Source organism: Cervus canadensis, chromosome 26 (assembly GCF_019320065.1).
Source record: "Cervus canadensis isolate Bull #8, Minnesota chromosome 26, ASM1932006v1, whole genome shotgun sequence".
Taxonomy (NCBI): domain Eukaryota; kingdom Metazoa; phylum Chordata; class Mammalia; order Artiodactyla; family Cervidae; genus Cervus; species Cervus canadensis.
The window spans coordinates 21,838,190-21,856,250 of NC_057411.1; the positions used below are offsets into that span (position 1 = coordinate 21,838,190).

At 37.8% G+C, this 18,061-nt stretch overlaps 1 protein-coding gene across 1 annotated transcript in view; it reads right to left on the reverse strand.

Annotated features, from left to right (window-relative positions):
- LOC122428435 (UDP-glucuronosyltransferase 2B4-like) overlaps window positions 1–18,061 on the reverse strand; it is a 29,735-nt gene that overhangs the window by 8,508 nt on the left and 3,166 nt on the right. The window contains exons 2-3 of the mRNA XM_043448460.1: window positions 9,139–9,889; window positions 8,238–8,386 (exon numbers count right to left, since the gene is read on the reverse strand). Of these exons, the coding sequence (XP_043304395.1) occupies window positions 8,238–8,386; window positions 9,139–9,868 (879 nt within the window). The 5' untranslated portion in view covers window positions 9,869–9,889. The remainder of the gene's footprint in view (window positions 1–8,237; window positions 8,387–9,138; window positions 9,890–18,061) is intronic.

Below are 18,061 nucleotides of genomic sequence, written 5' to 3' on the forward strand. Positions count from 1 at the left end.
TGGTCATATCTTTTCTTCCAAGGAGCAAACATCGTTTAATATTATGGCTGCAGTCACCATCTGCAGTGATTTTGGAGCCCAAAAAAGTGAAATCTGTCACGGTTTCCATTGTTTCCCCATCTATTTGCCATGAAGTGATGGGACCAGTTGCCATGATCTTAGTTTTCTGAATGTTGTACTTTAAGCCAACTTTTTCACTCTCCTCTTTCACTTTCATTAACAGGCTCTTTAATTCTTCTTTGCTTTTTGCCATAAGGGTGGTGTCATTTGCATATCTCAGGTTATTGATATTTCTCCCAGCAGTCTTGACTCCAGCTAGTGCTTCATCCAATCCAGTGTTTCACATGATGTACTCTGCATATAAGTTAAATAAGCAGGGTGACAATATACAGCCTTGAAGTACTCCTTTTCCTATTTGGAACCAGTCTGTTGTTCCATGTCCAGTTCTAAATGTTGCTTCCTGACCTGCATACAGATTTCTCCAGAGGCAGGTCAGGTGGTCTGGTACTCCCATCTCTTTCAGAATTTTCCACAGTTTGTGCTGATCAACACAGTCAAAGGCTTTGGCATAGTCAATAAGGCAGAAGTATTATGTATTATTTATGCAAATATATTTGTGTATATGCAGGAAATTAGATAAGGCCAATATACACTGGTGGCAAAAGATACTGTTAAACACTATTATACTGAGACTTTTCATCTATTATGTTATTAATTGCTAACATAGATTCTTAGAAGGAAGTCTTACTGCAGGGTTCAACTGACCTTAATTCTTTATTATTATAGGTCTTCTAAATCATTTATTTATCCAGACATACTTTTTTTGAGAATTATCTTAAGTTAATTATTAATATTTCATTTCTATGTAAGCACTACGAAAACTTATATTTGAATCACTTAAGTCTATTATTTACTCAGCTCTATAATCCTTATCTTAAAATTTGTCATAATTTCCCAAACTGTCTGAATTATAAACCCCTGACATTGAGAAATCTGGTATTATTATTGGGAAGTTCTATGAGACAGTCCTATAAGTCCTGTTTATAACCCAGAGGTATACTTGTGTAGTTACTGATTTGACTGACCATATTGCTGAATTTGCTTACCTGGGGCGCCCTTTATCCTTTACATAATTGATGTCGCAGTAGGATGGATAATGTCAGCTGTGGTGAAGGACCCTCAGAGCCCCCTATTTAGTGCCCCCAGTGAGCACCTGCCCGACAGTGGGGGAGGTGCCCCAGGGCTTTCTGCAGCAGAGATCTGGTCACCTTTTTAGTAGTTCACTTTAAACGATATAAAACTGCACGTGAATCTGTATTTGCCTGTATTGTTTCTGAATTATTTTGTCTTGTGGTCCTTTTTCCTTTCTAATTTAAAAAACGCACACTCTGTACTAGAATAATTACACATTGCTCAATGATCCTGTTTAATAAATATAGAGGAGCAAAATTTTCCTGACCAGTAGTAGCATTTAAAGTTACTTGTCTTCATTGCATTGTCATGTTGGCTCGCTAACCAAAGCTGTTTCATCTATGCTGTGAAAGATACATCGATTTGGTATTATTTTAATATACACTATCTGTACAAATTAATCACTGATGTGGATGTATTCATTTCATACTCTGATATCTTTGTGAAAATAATATAAGATCATGGCAAGAAAATATGCAAACGTATGAAAATTTATATAAAAGGAAATAAGATGTACTGAAATGCTCTATTCAGAGATATCCTTATTTTCAAATTTATATCCTTTTAGCAAAGGTTGAAATATATTTGATATATAACGTTATGTAAGTTAAGGTGTATAGCATGATTGATACATTTATATACAGTAATATGATTGACATTTTAATGATTTTTTGAACCACCACTTATCATATAATTATAATTTCTATTTTTGTTAACCTCTATTCTCTAAGTAAATATGATGGTGCTAATAATAAAATATTGTTGTCTCTATTCACTATCCTGTACCTTAGGTCTCTAGGACTTGTTTACTAAGAAATACTAATTTGTATCCTTAAAGAACGTCTCTCCTATTCTCCCACCTCTTAGCCCCTGGTAACCACCATATTACTCCTATTATATGAATTCAGCATTTTTTGATTTCACATACAAGTGATAATATACAGTATTTGTCTATGTCTTTTCAAAAAGCTAGGCAGAATTGGAAACCTTTGCTAGACTAAGCAAGAAGAAAACTGACTCAAATAAATAAAATTAGAAAAGAAAGGGAGACACTACAACTGATACTCCAAAAGTACATAGGCTCCCAAGAGACAACTATCAATAACTATATGCCAAAGATTACATACATGAGAAAAAAATAGATAACTTTTTAAAAACACAACCTATCAAGACTGAATCAGAAAGAAGTAAAAAATCTCAATAGTTTTAAGAAGTAAAGAGATTGTATCATTAATCAAAAACCTAAGAATACACAGAAGCCCAGGACCAGATGGCTTCACTGGTAAATTCTTTGAAGCATTATAGAATAATTAATGTACATTTTTGAAAAAAAATCTTAAAAAATTAAAGAGGAGGTTAGGTGTATTTTCAAACTCATTCTACAAGGCCAACATTACCCTGATACCAAATAGATAAGAACATTACAAGGAAAGAAAATGATAGGCCAATACCCACACTGAGTATAGATGTAAAAATACTCCACAAAATATCAGCAAACCAAACTCAAGAACACAGTGAAAGCATTATATTGAGTGAGCAAGTGAGATTTATCCTTGGGATGCAAGGTTGGATCAGTGTACTCATATTAAGAATTTTAATGCATTGCACAAATAGAATGCAATATAAAATAACTTGATTTTCCAAACAGATGTACAAAACACATTTGATAAGATACAACATTCTTTCATGATAAAAACTGTCAACATATCGGATATAGAAAGAACATAACTCAACGTAATAAAGAACATATACGACAAACTCAAAGCTAACATTACATTCAACAGTGAAAATTTGAAAACTTTTTCTCTAAAATCAGAAACAAAACAAGGATTCCTACTCTCACAGTGCTTCAGCATACTACTGGAAGTTCTAGCTAGAGCAATTAGGTGACACAAAGTATAAGAGGCATCCTAAATAGAGAGGAAGAGGTAAATTGTGTGTGTGTGTGTATTTGCAAAAGACATGACTTTTTGTATGAAAATCTCAGATTCAACCAAAACTCTTAACTAATCAACAAGCTTAGTAAGGTTGTAGGGTATAAAAGCAACATACAGAAATCAATTCAATTTTGATATACAAATAATGAAACATCTGAGAAAACCATCCCATTCAGAACAGCATCAAAAGAAGAAAATAACTAGAAATAAATTTACCCAGTGACATGAAAGATCTGTATGTGATAACTATAAAGATTATGTTGTTACACTGTTGGTGGGAATGCAAACTAGTACAGCCACTATGGAGAATAGTGTGGAGATTCCTTAAAAAACTGGAAATAGAACTGCCATATGACCCAGCAATCCCACTCCTGGGCATACACACTGAGGAAACCAGATCTGGAAGAGACACGTGTACCCCAATGTTCATCACAGCACTGTTTATAATAGCCAGGACATGGAAGCAACCTAGATGCCCATCAGCAGACGAAGGGATAAGGAAGCTGTGGTACATATACACAATGGAATATTACTCAACCATTAAAAATAACACATTTGAATCAGTTCTAAGGAGATGGATGAAACTGGAACCCATTATACAGAGTGAAGTAAGCCAGAAAGATAAACACCAATGCAGTATGCTGCTGCTGCTGCTACTGCTAAGTCACTTCAGTTCAGGCCAACTCTGTGTGACCCCATAGATGTCAGCCCACCAGGCTCTCCCTTCTCTGGGATTCTACAGGCAAGAACACTGGAGTGGGTTGCCATTCCCTTCTCCAATGAGTGAAAATGAAAAGTGAAAGTGAAGTCGCTTAGTCATCGGACTCAGAGACCCCATGGACTGCAGCCTACCAGGCTCCTCTATCCAGGGGATTTTCCAGGCAAGAGTACTGGAGTGGGGTGCCATTGCCTTCTCCGCCAATACAGTTTACTAACGCATATATATGGAATTTAAAAATATGGCAACGATAACCCTATATGCAGGACAGAAAAAGAGACACAGATGTATAGAATAGACTTTTGGACTCTGTGGGAGAAGGCGAGGGTGGGATGATCTGAGAGAATAGCACTGAAACATGTATATTATCAAGTGTGAAACAGATCGCCAGCCCAAGTTGGATGCATGAGACAAGTGCTCAGGCTGGTGCACTGGGAAGACCCAGAGGGATGGGGTGGGGAGGGAGGAGGGAGCAGGGAGGTGGGAGCAGGGATCAGGATGGGGAACACGTGTAAATCCATGGCTGATTCATGTCAATGTATGGCAAAAACCACTACAATATTGTAAAATAATTAGCCTCCAACTAAAAAAAAAAAAAAAAAAAAAAGATTATGTTGTAAGAAACAGAAGAAAACACAAATAAATGGAATGTCATCCTAAGATCATGGATCAGAAGATTTAATATTGTTAAAATATTCACCTTACCAAAAGTATCATACCTCCCAATTTTAAATTATACTAAAGCTGCAACATTTCAAATGATAGTGTACTGGCCCCCAAATAGACAATTGCAACTTCATATATGGTTTAGAATTAAAACCCTGAATATATAGCCAACCAATTCAACAAGAAAACCCCCCGTGGAAAGAATAGTCACTTCTTTCTTTTTGGAGAAAATTGAATACGTATAAACACAGGAAATGAGGTGAGACCCCTGCCTTAGACACCTCGAAAATAACTCCAAATGACTTAAAATAACTCCAAAGACTTAAACATAAGACTATAATTTATAACTTCCATAAAGGATGTTATATACCATAACATTCTTAAAGGGAAAGGTAAATATGGAACTCCTTGGCATTGGCCTTAAAAATGATTTTTTTTTTAAGATGACTTCAAGACCACAACAAAAGGAAAAAAATCCACAAGTGGTACTATATTATACTTAAAGCAACTGCACAGTAGAAGAAACAATCAACAGCGTGAAAATGCAACCTACAGAATGGAAAAAAGAATGTTTTAACCACATATTGAATGAGGGGTTAATGTCCAGAATACATATAGAACTCATACAACAAAATTCAATTAAAGAGTGGGCAGGAGAACAAAATAGACATTTTCTAAAGAAGACTTCCCAATCACCACCAGGTATATGAAAAGATGCTCAAAATCACTAATCATCAGGGAAATGTATTTCAAAATCACAATGAGATATTACCTCACCTCTGTTAGAAAGTTGGTGTAGCCCTTATGGAACATAAAAAGAAATTTCTTAATCTCGAAAATTGTAATTCCAGTTTATGTTTTTTTAATGTTAGAGAAAGTTGTGATTTTATTATATCTGATATTTTTCAACTAAATATTATATATGATTTAGTGTAGTTACATTCCTTATAAATACATGCATTTATATGATAGAAGAAGGATGTTCATTTTAGCCAAAGCACAGGTGAAGAGCCTCAAAACTCACAAAAAGATTTTAGCATTTCATCTTATATATCTGATTGGCAAAAATCTTAAAAATTCCTAACATTAAAAAAGTTTACATTAAGTATGTTAAATTAAATTTTATTTAGAGTAAATTTTATTAAATTTATTAAATCATTTTCATTAATTTTTATGTAAACTTTTATAACTGACCATTAAAACACTCCATGGGACATCTAATCTCTAGCAGTTTGCTGAATACTATAATCTTGATGATTAAGAAAATCAATTTCAATTAGGAATTAGATCAAGGTGGCTGGCACACATTGGGTTAATGATAGTATGTTATAATAACAAAATAAAAATAATGACAACAGTTAAAATTTCTTCTGAACCACTAAGTATATGCCAGTGACATTTTGGATGTTTCACATGTACTTACAAATTTTTTCTGTCAACAATATAAGGTTGGTACCATCATAAGATATAGTATGGTTGTATTGCTATGAATACTGTAGTCTAGTTTTCACTCATTGTTGCCTACATCTAGCAACAACCTGCAAAGTGCTCTTTTCTCCCACGATTTACCCTTGACATCTAACCCAGTGACTACATGTTGCTTGTTGTCTTGTTGTTTGTTTGTTTAAGCAATATTATAGCATAGTGCTTAGCTGCTCAGTCGTGTCCAACTCTTTGGCATCGCATGGACTGTAGCCCCCCAGGCTCCTCTGTCCATGGGGATTCTCCAGACAAGAATACTGAAGTGGGTTGCCATGCCCTCCTCCAGGGGATCTTCCCAACCCAGGGATTGAATCCAGGTCTCCCACATTGCAGATGGATTCTTCACTGCCTGAGTCACTAGGGAAGTGCAAGAATAGTGAAGTGGGTGACCTATTCCAATATGAAAAGGAGTAAGTCAAGGCTGTATGTTGTCCCCTTGCTTATTTTACTTATATACAGAGTACATCATGAGAAACACTGGGCTGGAAGAAGCACAAGCTGGAATCAAGATTCCCAGGAGAAATATCAATAACTTCAGATATGCAGATGACAACACCCTTATGGCATAAAGTGAAGAGGAACTAAAAAGCCTCTTGACGAAAGTGAAAGAGGAGCGTGAAAAAGTTGGCTTAAAGCTCAACATTCAGAAAACTAAGATCATGGGATCTGGTCCCATTACTTCATGGCAAATAGATGGGGAAACCGTGGAAGCAGTGTCAGCCTTTATTTTTTGGGTCTCCAAAATCACTGCAGATGGTGATTGAAGCCATGAAATTAAAAGACGCTTACTCCTCAGAAGGAAAGTTATGACCAACATAGACAGCATATTAAAAAGCAGAGACATTACTTTGTCTGTCTAGTCAAGGCTATGGTTTTTCCAGTGGTCATGTATGGATGTGAGACTTGGAGTGAAGAAAGCTGAGCACCGAAGAATTGATGCTTTTGAACTGTGGTGTTGGAGAAGAGTCTTGAGAGTCCCTTGGACTGCAAGGAGATCCAACCAGTCCATCCTAAAGGAGATCAGTCCTGGGTGTCCATTGGAAGGACTGATGCTGAAGCTGAAAGTCCAATACTTGGGCCACCTCATGCGAAGAGTTGACTCATTGGAAAAGACCCTGATGCTGGGTGGGATTGGGGACAGGAGGAGAAGGGGACGACAGAGGATGAGATGGCTGGATGGCATCACCAACTCGATGGATATGAGTTTGAGTAAACTCCAGGAGTTGGTGATGGACAGGGAGGCCTGGAGTGCTGAGATTCATTTGATCGCAAACAGTCGGACACGACTGAGTGACTGAACTGAACTGAACTGAACCTATCCCTTCTCCAGGGGATCTTCCCCACCCAGGAATCCAATCGGGGTCTCCTGCATGGCAGGTGGATTCTTTATCAGCTGAGCTACCAGGAAAACCTGTTTAAACAATATTTGACTGCACTTTTCTCTCTCAATCCTTTCAATGTTTTCCCAATACCCTAACTAGATGTTTGAAGTTGCTGTCTGTTGCCAGCTGACTTCACCAGCATCATCTGTCTCTTTACTTGGGCTCTTCTTGTTTAGATGAAGCTTGGACTTCTTGGCAACTGCCATTACTACTCTACATGCTTTTCTTATCTATCTTCTGCTACCCCTGCCCTATCCCTTCTGTTTATTCTTGAGCATTCTTCTGATTTCACCTTAATTATCAGTGAATCAGAGATACTGTCTATGATTCATGCTGGATATTTTTAGCATTCTGTGCTTTCCTTTTTATAACACTTTCACACAATTTTTATGACTTGCTTGTATTCTGTCTTTCCATGTAGAGTGTCAGGTAGCAAAAACTGTGTCTACACCGTTACTGTATTTTAGAACTCACTTCTAGAATATGTGACATATGTAATTATCCTATAACATTACAATTATAATAATAATAATATAGCTAATATTATATTACTTAGATAAAATATAACTATTAATATTGTTTAGTGACTATCTGATTATGCTTCATTATGTGTCGAATAATGAAGCTGTTATTTAACTGACATATTCTTAAAGTGTCCCACATATTCTAGCTTATTCGGTAATGACAGTGAAATTCAGATACTTTGTTCATATAGAAAGATATCAGTATCTAACTAGAAGGTCACTTTATCCAGCTTCCCACATCTGACTCACTGTAATCAAACATTTTAAATGAAGAATGCAGAATAATTCTTATTGAAAATACAAAGTTAACAAAGAAGAACAAAGAGGAGCAGGTGACCTTAGGCAGGGGTTTGGCAGGTTTGCAGTGGAGGCCTCCAACAAATTCAACATTTGGTAGCCGTGGGCGAGGAAATGAAAAGTCCCAGTAGTTTCGAATAAGCCACATTTCAGCTTTCCCCATTAACTCAACTAATGTAGTGGGCCTTCCTGAAAGTGAAATAAAAAACAAAAAACAACAATAAATGTTGGATCAAATGAGAATATTGCCGTGTGTATATACTTTAGGTAGATTTGTAAAGGAGTTTGGGATGATGTGGTCAAAGATGTTTGAATGTAACTGTTCTTTGATAAATATAAACATAACATAGTATAATATAATATGTGTAATTCTCTGTGTACATGTCTTCATTTATTAAGACATTTTATGAGATTTCTAGTGATTTTTTTAAATTTAAAAAAAGAAGTTTTGTGAGTTGGATAATATTCACTTGCAGAAGTCCTATGTGTTTCAATTTCTGGTATATGAATTCCTGGTATCTGAAACTCGTAATGGGTTCTACTTTACCCTATAATTTAAGCATTTTCATAATATTTTTAAGATTGATGGGTCATTTTATATCTTTATTTCACTCTTTCACTTATTTGAGACAGGTTTATGTGAAATTATATTTATACAAACTCACCTTCCAAGGCACAAGGAAAGACAGAATTTAATGCTACCAAGTAAGAACATGAATTACCTAGTTGTCTTGTGTTGTTTGGTCTCTGAGCCGTGTCTGACTCTTGTAACCTGATGGACTGTAGCCTCATCCATCCATGGGATTTTCCAGGAAAGAATACCAGAATGGGTTGCCATTTCCTTTTCCAGGGGATCTTCTCAACCCAGGGATCCTATCCCACATCTCCTGTATTTACAGGCGGATTCTTTATCACTCAGCCATTAGGGAAGCCTGACTTACCTAGTACTTCACTGTAAAACTGACTCCACTTCTTCTCATTGTACATCTGAAACCAGTAGTCAAAATAAAGTACATATATCATATTTTTTACCCTCTCCATGAATGTCATGTGATCACTTAATTCAGACAACATAACAGGTACATAGGATGGTGGAAATGAAAGTCTTCCACTCCTCTTTTCAATCAAATAGCCAGGTGAGAAGTAGAGGCTGTACACTAATGGTACTTTAAGTACTTCAGCCAGAAGCTCTCCACAGGGTCCAACAGCATCTGCAACAACGACATCAAACCTTGATTCCTGTAGTTTTGTCATAAGCTTCTTGTTTGAAACCATTTCACTACATATCTTCATATCAATATCAGAAAATTCCTCAAATAATGTTTGCATTGTTGAAAGATAGATCCAAAAGTAATCTTTCACCACAAGCATCCAAGTCTCAATCAAAATCTTGATAACATTCTGAAAATCATCTTTAGTTAAAGATATAGGGAAAGTCTCAAATTTCATAGCCAGTGGTTTGTTTGGATCAATAAGAGTGGAAGCTGAAGATTCCAGTACGGTCACCTCATGACCCCTCGTCACAAGTTCATCCAGAATTGTCTTCATATTCATCCAGTGACTAAATTCCACTGGCCACACCAGCACCTTTCCACAACTCCCAGAGTTAAAGTAGCAAGTGAGCTGTACCATCAGCAGAAGCGAGAGCCATTTCATAGACATCGTGTTCATATGCCGTAGTTTAAACTATTACTATATCCTTTTGCTATTGCTCAGGCTTATATCCAGAAGAAATCATTCAGAAGTTAAATTATAACTCCTTTGCCTCAAATAAATAGGTTATATGAATAGTCAGCAGATGTGGAAATCAGATGAAAGGGCAAAGTGTAGACTACTTCGAGATTATAAGTGTATTTATATTGATTTGTCAGTGCTATCACCCAGCTAAAAGTCGATGACCTTGTACACACAAATCAGTTGTATCAATTATGTAAGAAGGAAGACTGGTGTAAAACAATAGCAAGTGAGAGGCCCTTGTGTCTTCAGTCACTTTGACATGGAATGAGAGAAAGGTTACATAAGCAAGATGGAACATTAGGAGGTCCCAACACTTGCATACTTCACAGAAACAAGAAAAACAATAAATGAACAACTATGAACCAATATAAATTACTTTTCAAAATTTCTGGGCTACAATGAAGAAGCAGTGGAAACCCTGCAGGTTGCAAAATCTGAGGACTACTGTGTAGAAAAGCATGGGAAAGATTTTACCCCCACACCCCTTCCTTCAGTTCAGAGGAGCTTGGCACGGGCAGAGATCCCCTCGGAGGGATTTCAGCCCATGAGGAACAATCACGCAAGAGAACTTCGGCAACCTCATCATCATGACCTTTGCAGCCTTGCTCCTGAGCGCTTCCACAGTGCGCACCTACACTGATTCAGCTGCCCAGGGGCCCTGCTGCTGTGTCCTTCCTGAGGCTGGAAATGCCACTGTGGTGAGACCTGCCTTGGGGTCAAGGAGTCTCCCTATCTCTCCTGTACCCAATTTCCCTGATCGAGGTGTCACAGTGCCTTACTATCTGTGCAACTAGAGTTTCTGATCTGTGTCCAGCTCCCAGGTTCTAAGTCAGTGACTTGTCCTTAAGAACTGTGGCCATGCTGCTATTTATTTGGGTCTCACCCTGTTATTCCTAATTCTGGTTTTGACTGGCCATTACCCAGGCTGAGCTGCTACTGTTTTACACACCATTCCTGGGTCCTGAGTCATGGCTTCAGCCTGTCATTGCTGGGGCAACAGTGCAGATACTCTGTGCCTCACCATGGGTCCTAGTCAGGGTTCTGATCCACAATTACCATGTTCACACCACTGCTTCTCTGCACCTCACCCTTGGGGCCCAACATGTGGCTCTGATAGGTCATTACTAGGAACATAACCACTGAAGTTCTCTCCCTTCCTCTGTGGCCAGAATTGGAACTTGGGCTCATCATCCCCAGGCTGTGCATCCCAGGTACAGCATCTGGGCCTGGGCCACTGCACAGCCCCGTCATCTCAGGGCCTAAACCACCACTGCCTTCCACCCACCTCTCAAATATACTGTTAAATAACCATGTCATATGTCTAGAAATGCAACTAAACACAGTTTACTTGCTTGCTTCTTATATTTGTTAAGAGAAGAAAGGAGAAGATTTATGCACTTACACTATCTTACATAGTTGCTTCTCTTTACCAGGGCCCTTTGGTCTATCACCGTGACTAAGATTGTAGTCTAGGTTTCCTTTCTCAGTCAGAGGCCTTCCTTCAAGTTCTATAAGGCAGATTTCCCAGTAATAAACTCTTCTTTGGGCTGATAGGGAGTATAAGACTATTTATATTTTGCTTTCATTTTAAAATAAGTATTTGTTTTTTTTTTTGATTGTGCTAGATCTTTGCTGCTGCATGAGCTTTCTCTATCTTCAGCAGTGGGGGCTACTCTCTCATTTCAGTGGCTTTTGTTACTGAGCACAGACTCTAGGGCATCTGGGGTTCAGTAGTTGTGGCAGGTGGCCTCAGTGATTGGGGCTGCTGGGCTTCAAAGCTCAGGCTCACTACTTGTGGTGCATGGACCTGGTTGTGGTGCATTGTGCTCTGCGCCATCTGGGATTCTCCTGGATCAGTGATCAAAGCCATGTCTTTTGCATCAGCAGATGCGTTCTTTTCCACTGAGCCACCAGGGAAACCCATGACCTCATTTTTGAAAGACAGCTTTTCTTGGTATAGAATTTTTGGCTTACAGGTTTGTCTTTTAGCACTTTCAATATATCATCTCACTGCCAGGGAACATTCCTTGTGTCTAATGAGAAATAAGCAATATCTTGGGATTCACTTGTAAGGATGAATTATTTTTCTTTCAACACTTCAAGACTGTCTGTTTTTAGTTTTCAATATTTCATTAGTGTCTGTGTATGACTCTTCAATATTTATCCTACTTGGAATTAATTGGACAATTGGGTTGTACAGATTAATGTTTTACATCATAATTGGGACGCTTTCAGGGATTATTTTTTGAATATTTTACTCTGCACCTTTTTCTTCTGGCACTCCATTTTTGTGTATGTTAGTGTGCTTTATTATTTCTATGGCCATGCCACCCTGAACACACCCTCTTGTCTGATCTCAGAAGCTAAGCAGGTTAGTACATAGGGCTTCCCTGGTGGCTCAGATGGTAAAGAACCTGCTTGCAATGCAGGAGACCTGGTTTAGATCCCTGAGGGCATGGCAACCCACTCCAATGTTCTTGCATGGAGAATCCCCATGTTCAGAGGAGCCTGGAGGGCCACAGTCCTGCCAGTGGGGTCCCAAAGTCGGACACAACTGAGGGACTGAGCACACACAGCACGTGCACCATTCTCTGAGTCTCTGTTCACTTTTCTTTATTCTTTTCTTCCCTTTTCTTTGCATTATGTTAACTTATTGATCTATCTTCAAGTTCACTTGCTTTTTCATTAGCTTCTTCAAATCTACTGTTGACTCCAGCATGTGAATTTTCCATTTCAGATATAAAAATTTTCAGCTCCAAAATTTCCATTTGTTACTTTTGTAAAATATGATTTCTATCCCTTATTTATAGACTCTATTAGATGGAACCTTGTCCTTTTGTTCTCTAAGAAGAGTTTCCTGAATGTAGGTTGTATGCTTATAAGAATTTATCCATTTTTCTAAGTTCTCCAATTTGTAGGAATTTTTTCTCCATTCCTATATTCATAATAGTCTCCTATAATCTTTTATATTTTTTAATTTTAGTTTCTAATTTTATTAATTTTGTGTGTTTTGCCTTTTTGATAGTTTCCTTTGGTTCACTGAGCCCATTGGCAATGGCTATTTTGAAGTATTTTCCTGTTAGAGCCAATCATTTACCATCTCACAGGAAGACTCTATTGCCTCTTTTCTCCCTCTGTAGGTCACATACTTTATTTCTTTGTATGTTTTGTGAAATTATTGTTTAACTGTTATATTTAGACAATGGAGTGTAGCAACTCCAATTCCACATATTGTTACTCCTATATATTTAGTGACTATGTGGACTATTTAATGAAGTTTTTTTCCACGACAGTGTAAAACCTCTGATGTAGCTCTTTAGAGTATGCAGCCTGGGACATATTTACATTCCCTGGCTGGTAGCTTTCATCAGTTGTTGAGTGATTTGCTATATATATTGCTATATATATAGATAGATATAGATGTTGACCATTCTTAAAGTCTTTATTGAATTTGTTAAAGTAATGCTTCTGTTTTAAGATCCCACACCATGTGGGATCTTAGCTCCCACACCAGGGATCAAACCCACACCTCCTGCATCGGAAGGTGAAATCAACCAATGGACCACCAAGGAAGTCCTTATAGTTTTTGATAATATCTTGGGAGCATAAATTGTTCCAGAATCTGACACCCCAAAGTTCATTCTCTTTTTCAAGGATACTTTTGAAGTCAATGATTGAGGTGTGTTCTGACCTCAGGAAGGCTCTTAGCTATGTCTTTCTCCAGTTTTCTATGATAAACTAGCTTGCAAATGGTTTAGCTTGAATCTCTCATGAAGCCATAAGCTTCCTCTTAACTGCTTATCAACAAAATCTTTCATAGCTTGAGGGAACTCTTAGGCTTGACCTTCCCATGTGAAATGAAGTGAAAGTATAGTCTCTCAGTCGTGTGCAACTCTTTGGAACACCATGGACTGTAGCCCACCAGGCTCCTCTGTCCACAGAATTCTCCAGGGAAGAACACTGGAGTGGGTTGCCAGTTCCTTCTCCAGGGGATGTTCCCGACCCAGGGATAGAACCCATTCTCTTGTACTGCAGGCATATTCTTTACCATCTGAGCCACTAGGGAAGCCCTGACCTTCCCATAGTCTGTTTCAAATAAAATGAGCTTCTTTGTAGAACCTTGGAGATCTCTGTTTCAGTTCCTGCATCACCCTATGAATAAACCCTCTGAACTCTGGCTTCCAGAGCTGGGGATAGGGACAATGGCACAATTCTTTCTGAGTGCCATCCTTGCTTTGGGTGTAAACACTAGCCTCTTTTTTTAGTTTGCCTCTTTTCATAATAGAAATTCCACATAAGTTAAATAAGCAGGGTGACAATAGACAGCCTGGATGTACGCCTTTGCAAATTTGAAACAGTCCTTTGTTCTGTGTAGCAGAGTATATCATGCAAAATGCCATGCTGGATGAATGTCAAGCTGGAATCAAGATTGCTGGAAAAATATCAACAACCTCAGATATGCAGGCTTCCCTGGTAGCTCAATCGGTAATAAATCTACCTGCAGTGCAGGACACCCCAGTCTGATCCCTGGGTTGGGAAGATCCCCTAGAGAAGGAAATGGCAACCCACTCCAGTATTCTTGCCTGGAAAATCCCGTGGACAAGATCCTGGCTGGATACAGTCCATGTGACAGCAACATTCAGACACGAGTTAGCAACTAAACCCCCACCATCACTCTAATGGCAGAAAGTAAAGAGGAACCAAGGAGCCTCTTGATGGAGAAAGTGAAGAGTGAAAAAGCTGGCTTAAAACTCAACAATCAACAAACTAAGATTGTGGCATCTCTTCCCATTACTTCAAGGCAAATAGATGGGGAAAAAGCAGAAACAGTGACAAAGTTTATTTTATTGGGCTCTAAAGTCACTGCAGATGGTGATTGCAGCCATGAAATTAAAAAACACATGCTCCTTGGATGGAAAGCTATGACAAACCTAGACAGGATATTAAAAAGCAGAGACATCATGTTGCCAATAAAGGTCCATACAGTCAAAGCTATAGTTTTCCAGTAGTCATGTATGGATGTGAGATTTAAACCATAAACAAGGCTGAGCACTGAAGAATTGATGCTTTTGAACTGTGGTGCTGGAGAAGACTCTTGAGAGTTCTTTAGACAGCAAGGATATTGAACCAGTCAATCCTAAAGAAAATCAGGCCTGAATATTCATTGGAAGGACTGATGCTGCAGCTGAATCTCCAATACTCTGACCACCTAATGCAAAGAGCTGATTCATTGAAGAAGACCCTGTTGCTGGGAAAGATTGAGGGCAGTTGGTGAAAAGGGCAACAGAAGATGAGATGGATGGTATCATTGACTCGGTGGACATGAGTTTGAGCAAACTTAGGGAGATAGTGAAGGGCAAGGAAGCCTGGCGCTCTGCAGTTCATGGGGTTGCAAACAATCTGACACAACTTAGTGACTGAACAAAAACAAAAGATGTTAGTTCTATTTTTAAGTTTTATATCAGTACCACACTGTTTAGATTACTGCAGCTTTGTAACATTGTCTGAAGTCTAGGAGAGTTATACCTCCTGCTTCCCCCCCCACCCCCCTCAGGATTACTCTCCCAATTCTGCATCTTTTATAGTTCCATATAAAATTTTGGATTATTGATTCTAGTTTTCTGTGAAAAATGTCATGGGTAAATTGATAGCGATCATGTTAAATTTGTAGATAGCTTTGGGTAGTATTTCCATTTTAACATTAATTCTTCTAATCCAAGAGCATGGGATGTCTTTCCATTTCTTTGAATCCTCTTTTATTTCCTTTATTCAAGTTTTACAGTTTTCAGCATGTAAGTCTTTCATTTTCTTGGTCAGGTTTATTCATATGTGTTTTATTTTTTGGGTACAATTTTTAAAGAGGTTATCTTTTTAAACTTTCTCATTCTGATATTTCAATATTAGTAAAAAGAAATGCAACAGATTTTGTAAATTAATCCTGTATCCTGCTAGCTTGCTGAAATTGTATTATTAGTTCTAATAGCTTTTATGTGGGGACTTTTAGGATTCTCTGCATAGAGTATCATGTCATCTGCAAATACTGAAAGTTTTTCTTCTCTTGCAGTTTGGACACATTTTATTTCTTTTTCCTATCTACTTTCTGTGGGTACAACTTTACATACAGTGTTGAATAGAGGCAGTGATGTGGTATCCTTGTCTTGTTCCTGGATTTAGCAATAAGGCTTTAAGTTTATCACTCTTGAGTATTATGTTTGCTGTGGGTTTATTGTCAATGACCTTTATTATGTTGTAAAGTATTTCCTCATCAAATGTGCTCATTTTAATGAGAGTTTTATCATGAATAGATATTGGACTTTGGTAAATCCTTTTTTCATATCTACTGAGATAATCGTTTTTTTTTGTTTTTTTTTATTTCATATCCATTTTGCTTCCTGTATTTGGATATATGTTGTCTTTAGATTTGGGACGCTTCCATCCATAATTTCTTCAAATACATTTTTGGTCCCTTTTTCTGTCTCTTCTCCTTCTGGAACACTATATGTGTAAGTTGGCACCTTTTAGATTATGCCATAGATCTCTTATGCTGCTTTCATTTTTTAAAATTTGTTTTTTTGTCTGCTGTTTTAATTGGTGATTTCTGTTATTTTCTCTTCTAGATCACTTGTTTGTTCTCCTGTGGCATTTAGTTAGCTATTCGTTGTATCTAGATTGCTTTTTATCTCAGAAATTGAAGTATTTATTTTTTTAATCTCTGATATTTAAACTTTCTCATACCTTTTCTAGTCATATGTGTTTATATCTATAATTTTTTCTTAATTCAACTGACATTTTTATTACCTTCTTTTTAAACTTGGTGTCTGGTAGATGGGTGATGCCCGTTTCATTATTTATTCTTTCAAGAGTTTACTCTTGCTCTTTTGATTAGGAGTATTTCCTCTACTGTCCTTCATGGAACACTTATATTCCATAAATGCTGTGAGTATTCCTCTGCAGTCCTTTATGGAATGTCCTTTAAAGAACATTTCATGCAAAAATGGGCACAATAAAGGACAGAAATGATATGGACCTAACAGAAGCAAAAGATATGAAGAAGAGATGGCAAGAATACACAGAAGAACTATGCAAAAATATTTTATAACCCAGATAACCACGATGGTGTGATCACTCACCGAGAGCCAGACATCCTGAAATGTTAAGTCAAGTGGGCCCTAGGAAGCATCACTATGTTCAAAGTTAGTGGAGGTGATGGAATTCCAGTTAAGCTATTTCAAATCTTAAAAGATGATGCTGTGAAAGAGCTTCCCTCAATATGCCAACAAATTTGGAACACTCAGCAGTGGCCACAGAACTGGAAGAGATCAGTTTTCATTCTAATCCCCAAAGCAGGGCAATGCCAGAGAATGCTCAAATAACTGCACGATTGCACTCATCTCACATGCTAGTAAAGTAATGTCCAAAATTCTCCAAGCTAGGCTTCAACATGGTACATGATCTGAGAACTTCCAGATGTTCAAGCTGGATTATGAAAGGCACAGGAAACAGATCAAATTGCCAACATCTGTTGGATCACAGAAAAGCAAGAGAATTCCAGAAAAACATCTACTTCTGCTTTATTGATAACACTGAAGCCTTTGACTGTGTGGATCACAACAAACTGTGGAAAATTCTGAAAGAGATGAAAATACCAGATCAAAAAAAAAAAAGAAAAGAAAAGAAATTACCAGGTCACCTTACCCACCCCCTGAGAAATTAGTTTGCAGATCAAGAAGCAAAAGTTAGGACCAGACATGGAGCAATAGACTGGTTCCAAATTGGGAAAGGAGTACATCAAGGCTGTATATTACCACCCTGCTTATTTAACTTGTATGCCGAGTACATCATGAGAAATGCTGGGCTGGATGAAGCACAAACTGGAATCAGATTGCCGGGAGAAGTATCAATAACCTCAGATACACGGATGATACCACCTTTATGGCAGAAAGTGAAGAGGAACTAAAAAGTCTCTTGATGAAAGTGAAAGAGGAGAGTGAAAAAGCTGGCTTCAAACTCAACATTCAGAAAACTAAGATCATGGCATCCGGTCTCATCACTTAATGAAAAATAGAGAAACAATGGAAACAGTGACAGACTACTTTCTTGGGCTCCAAAATCACTGCAGATGGTGAC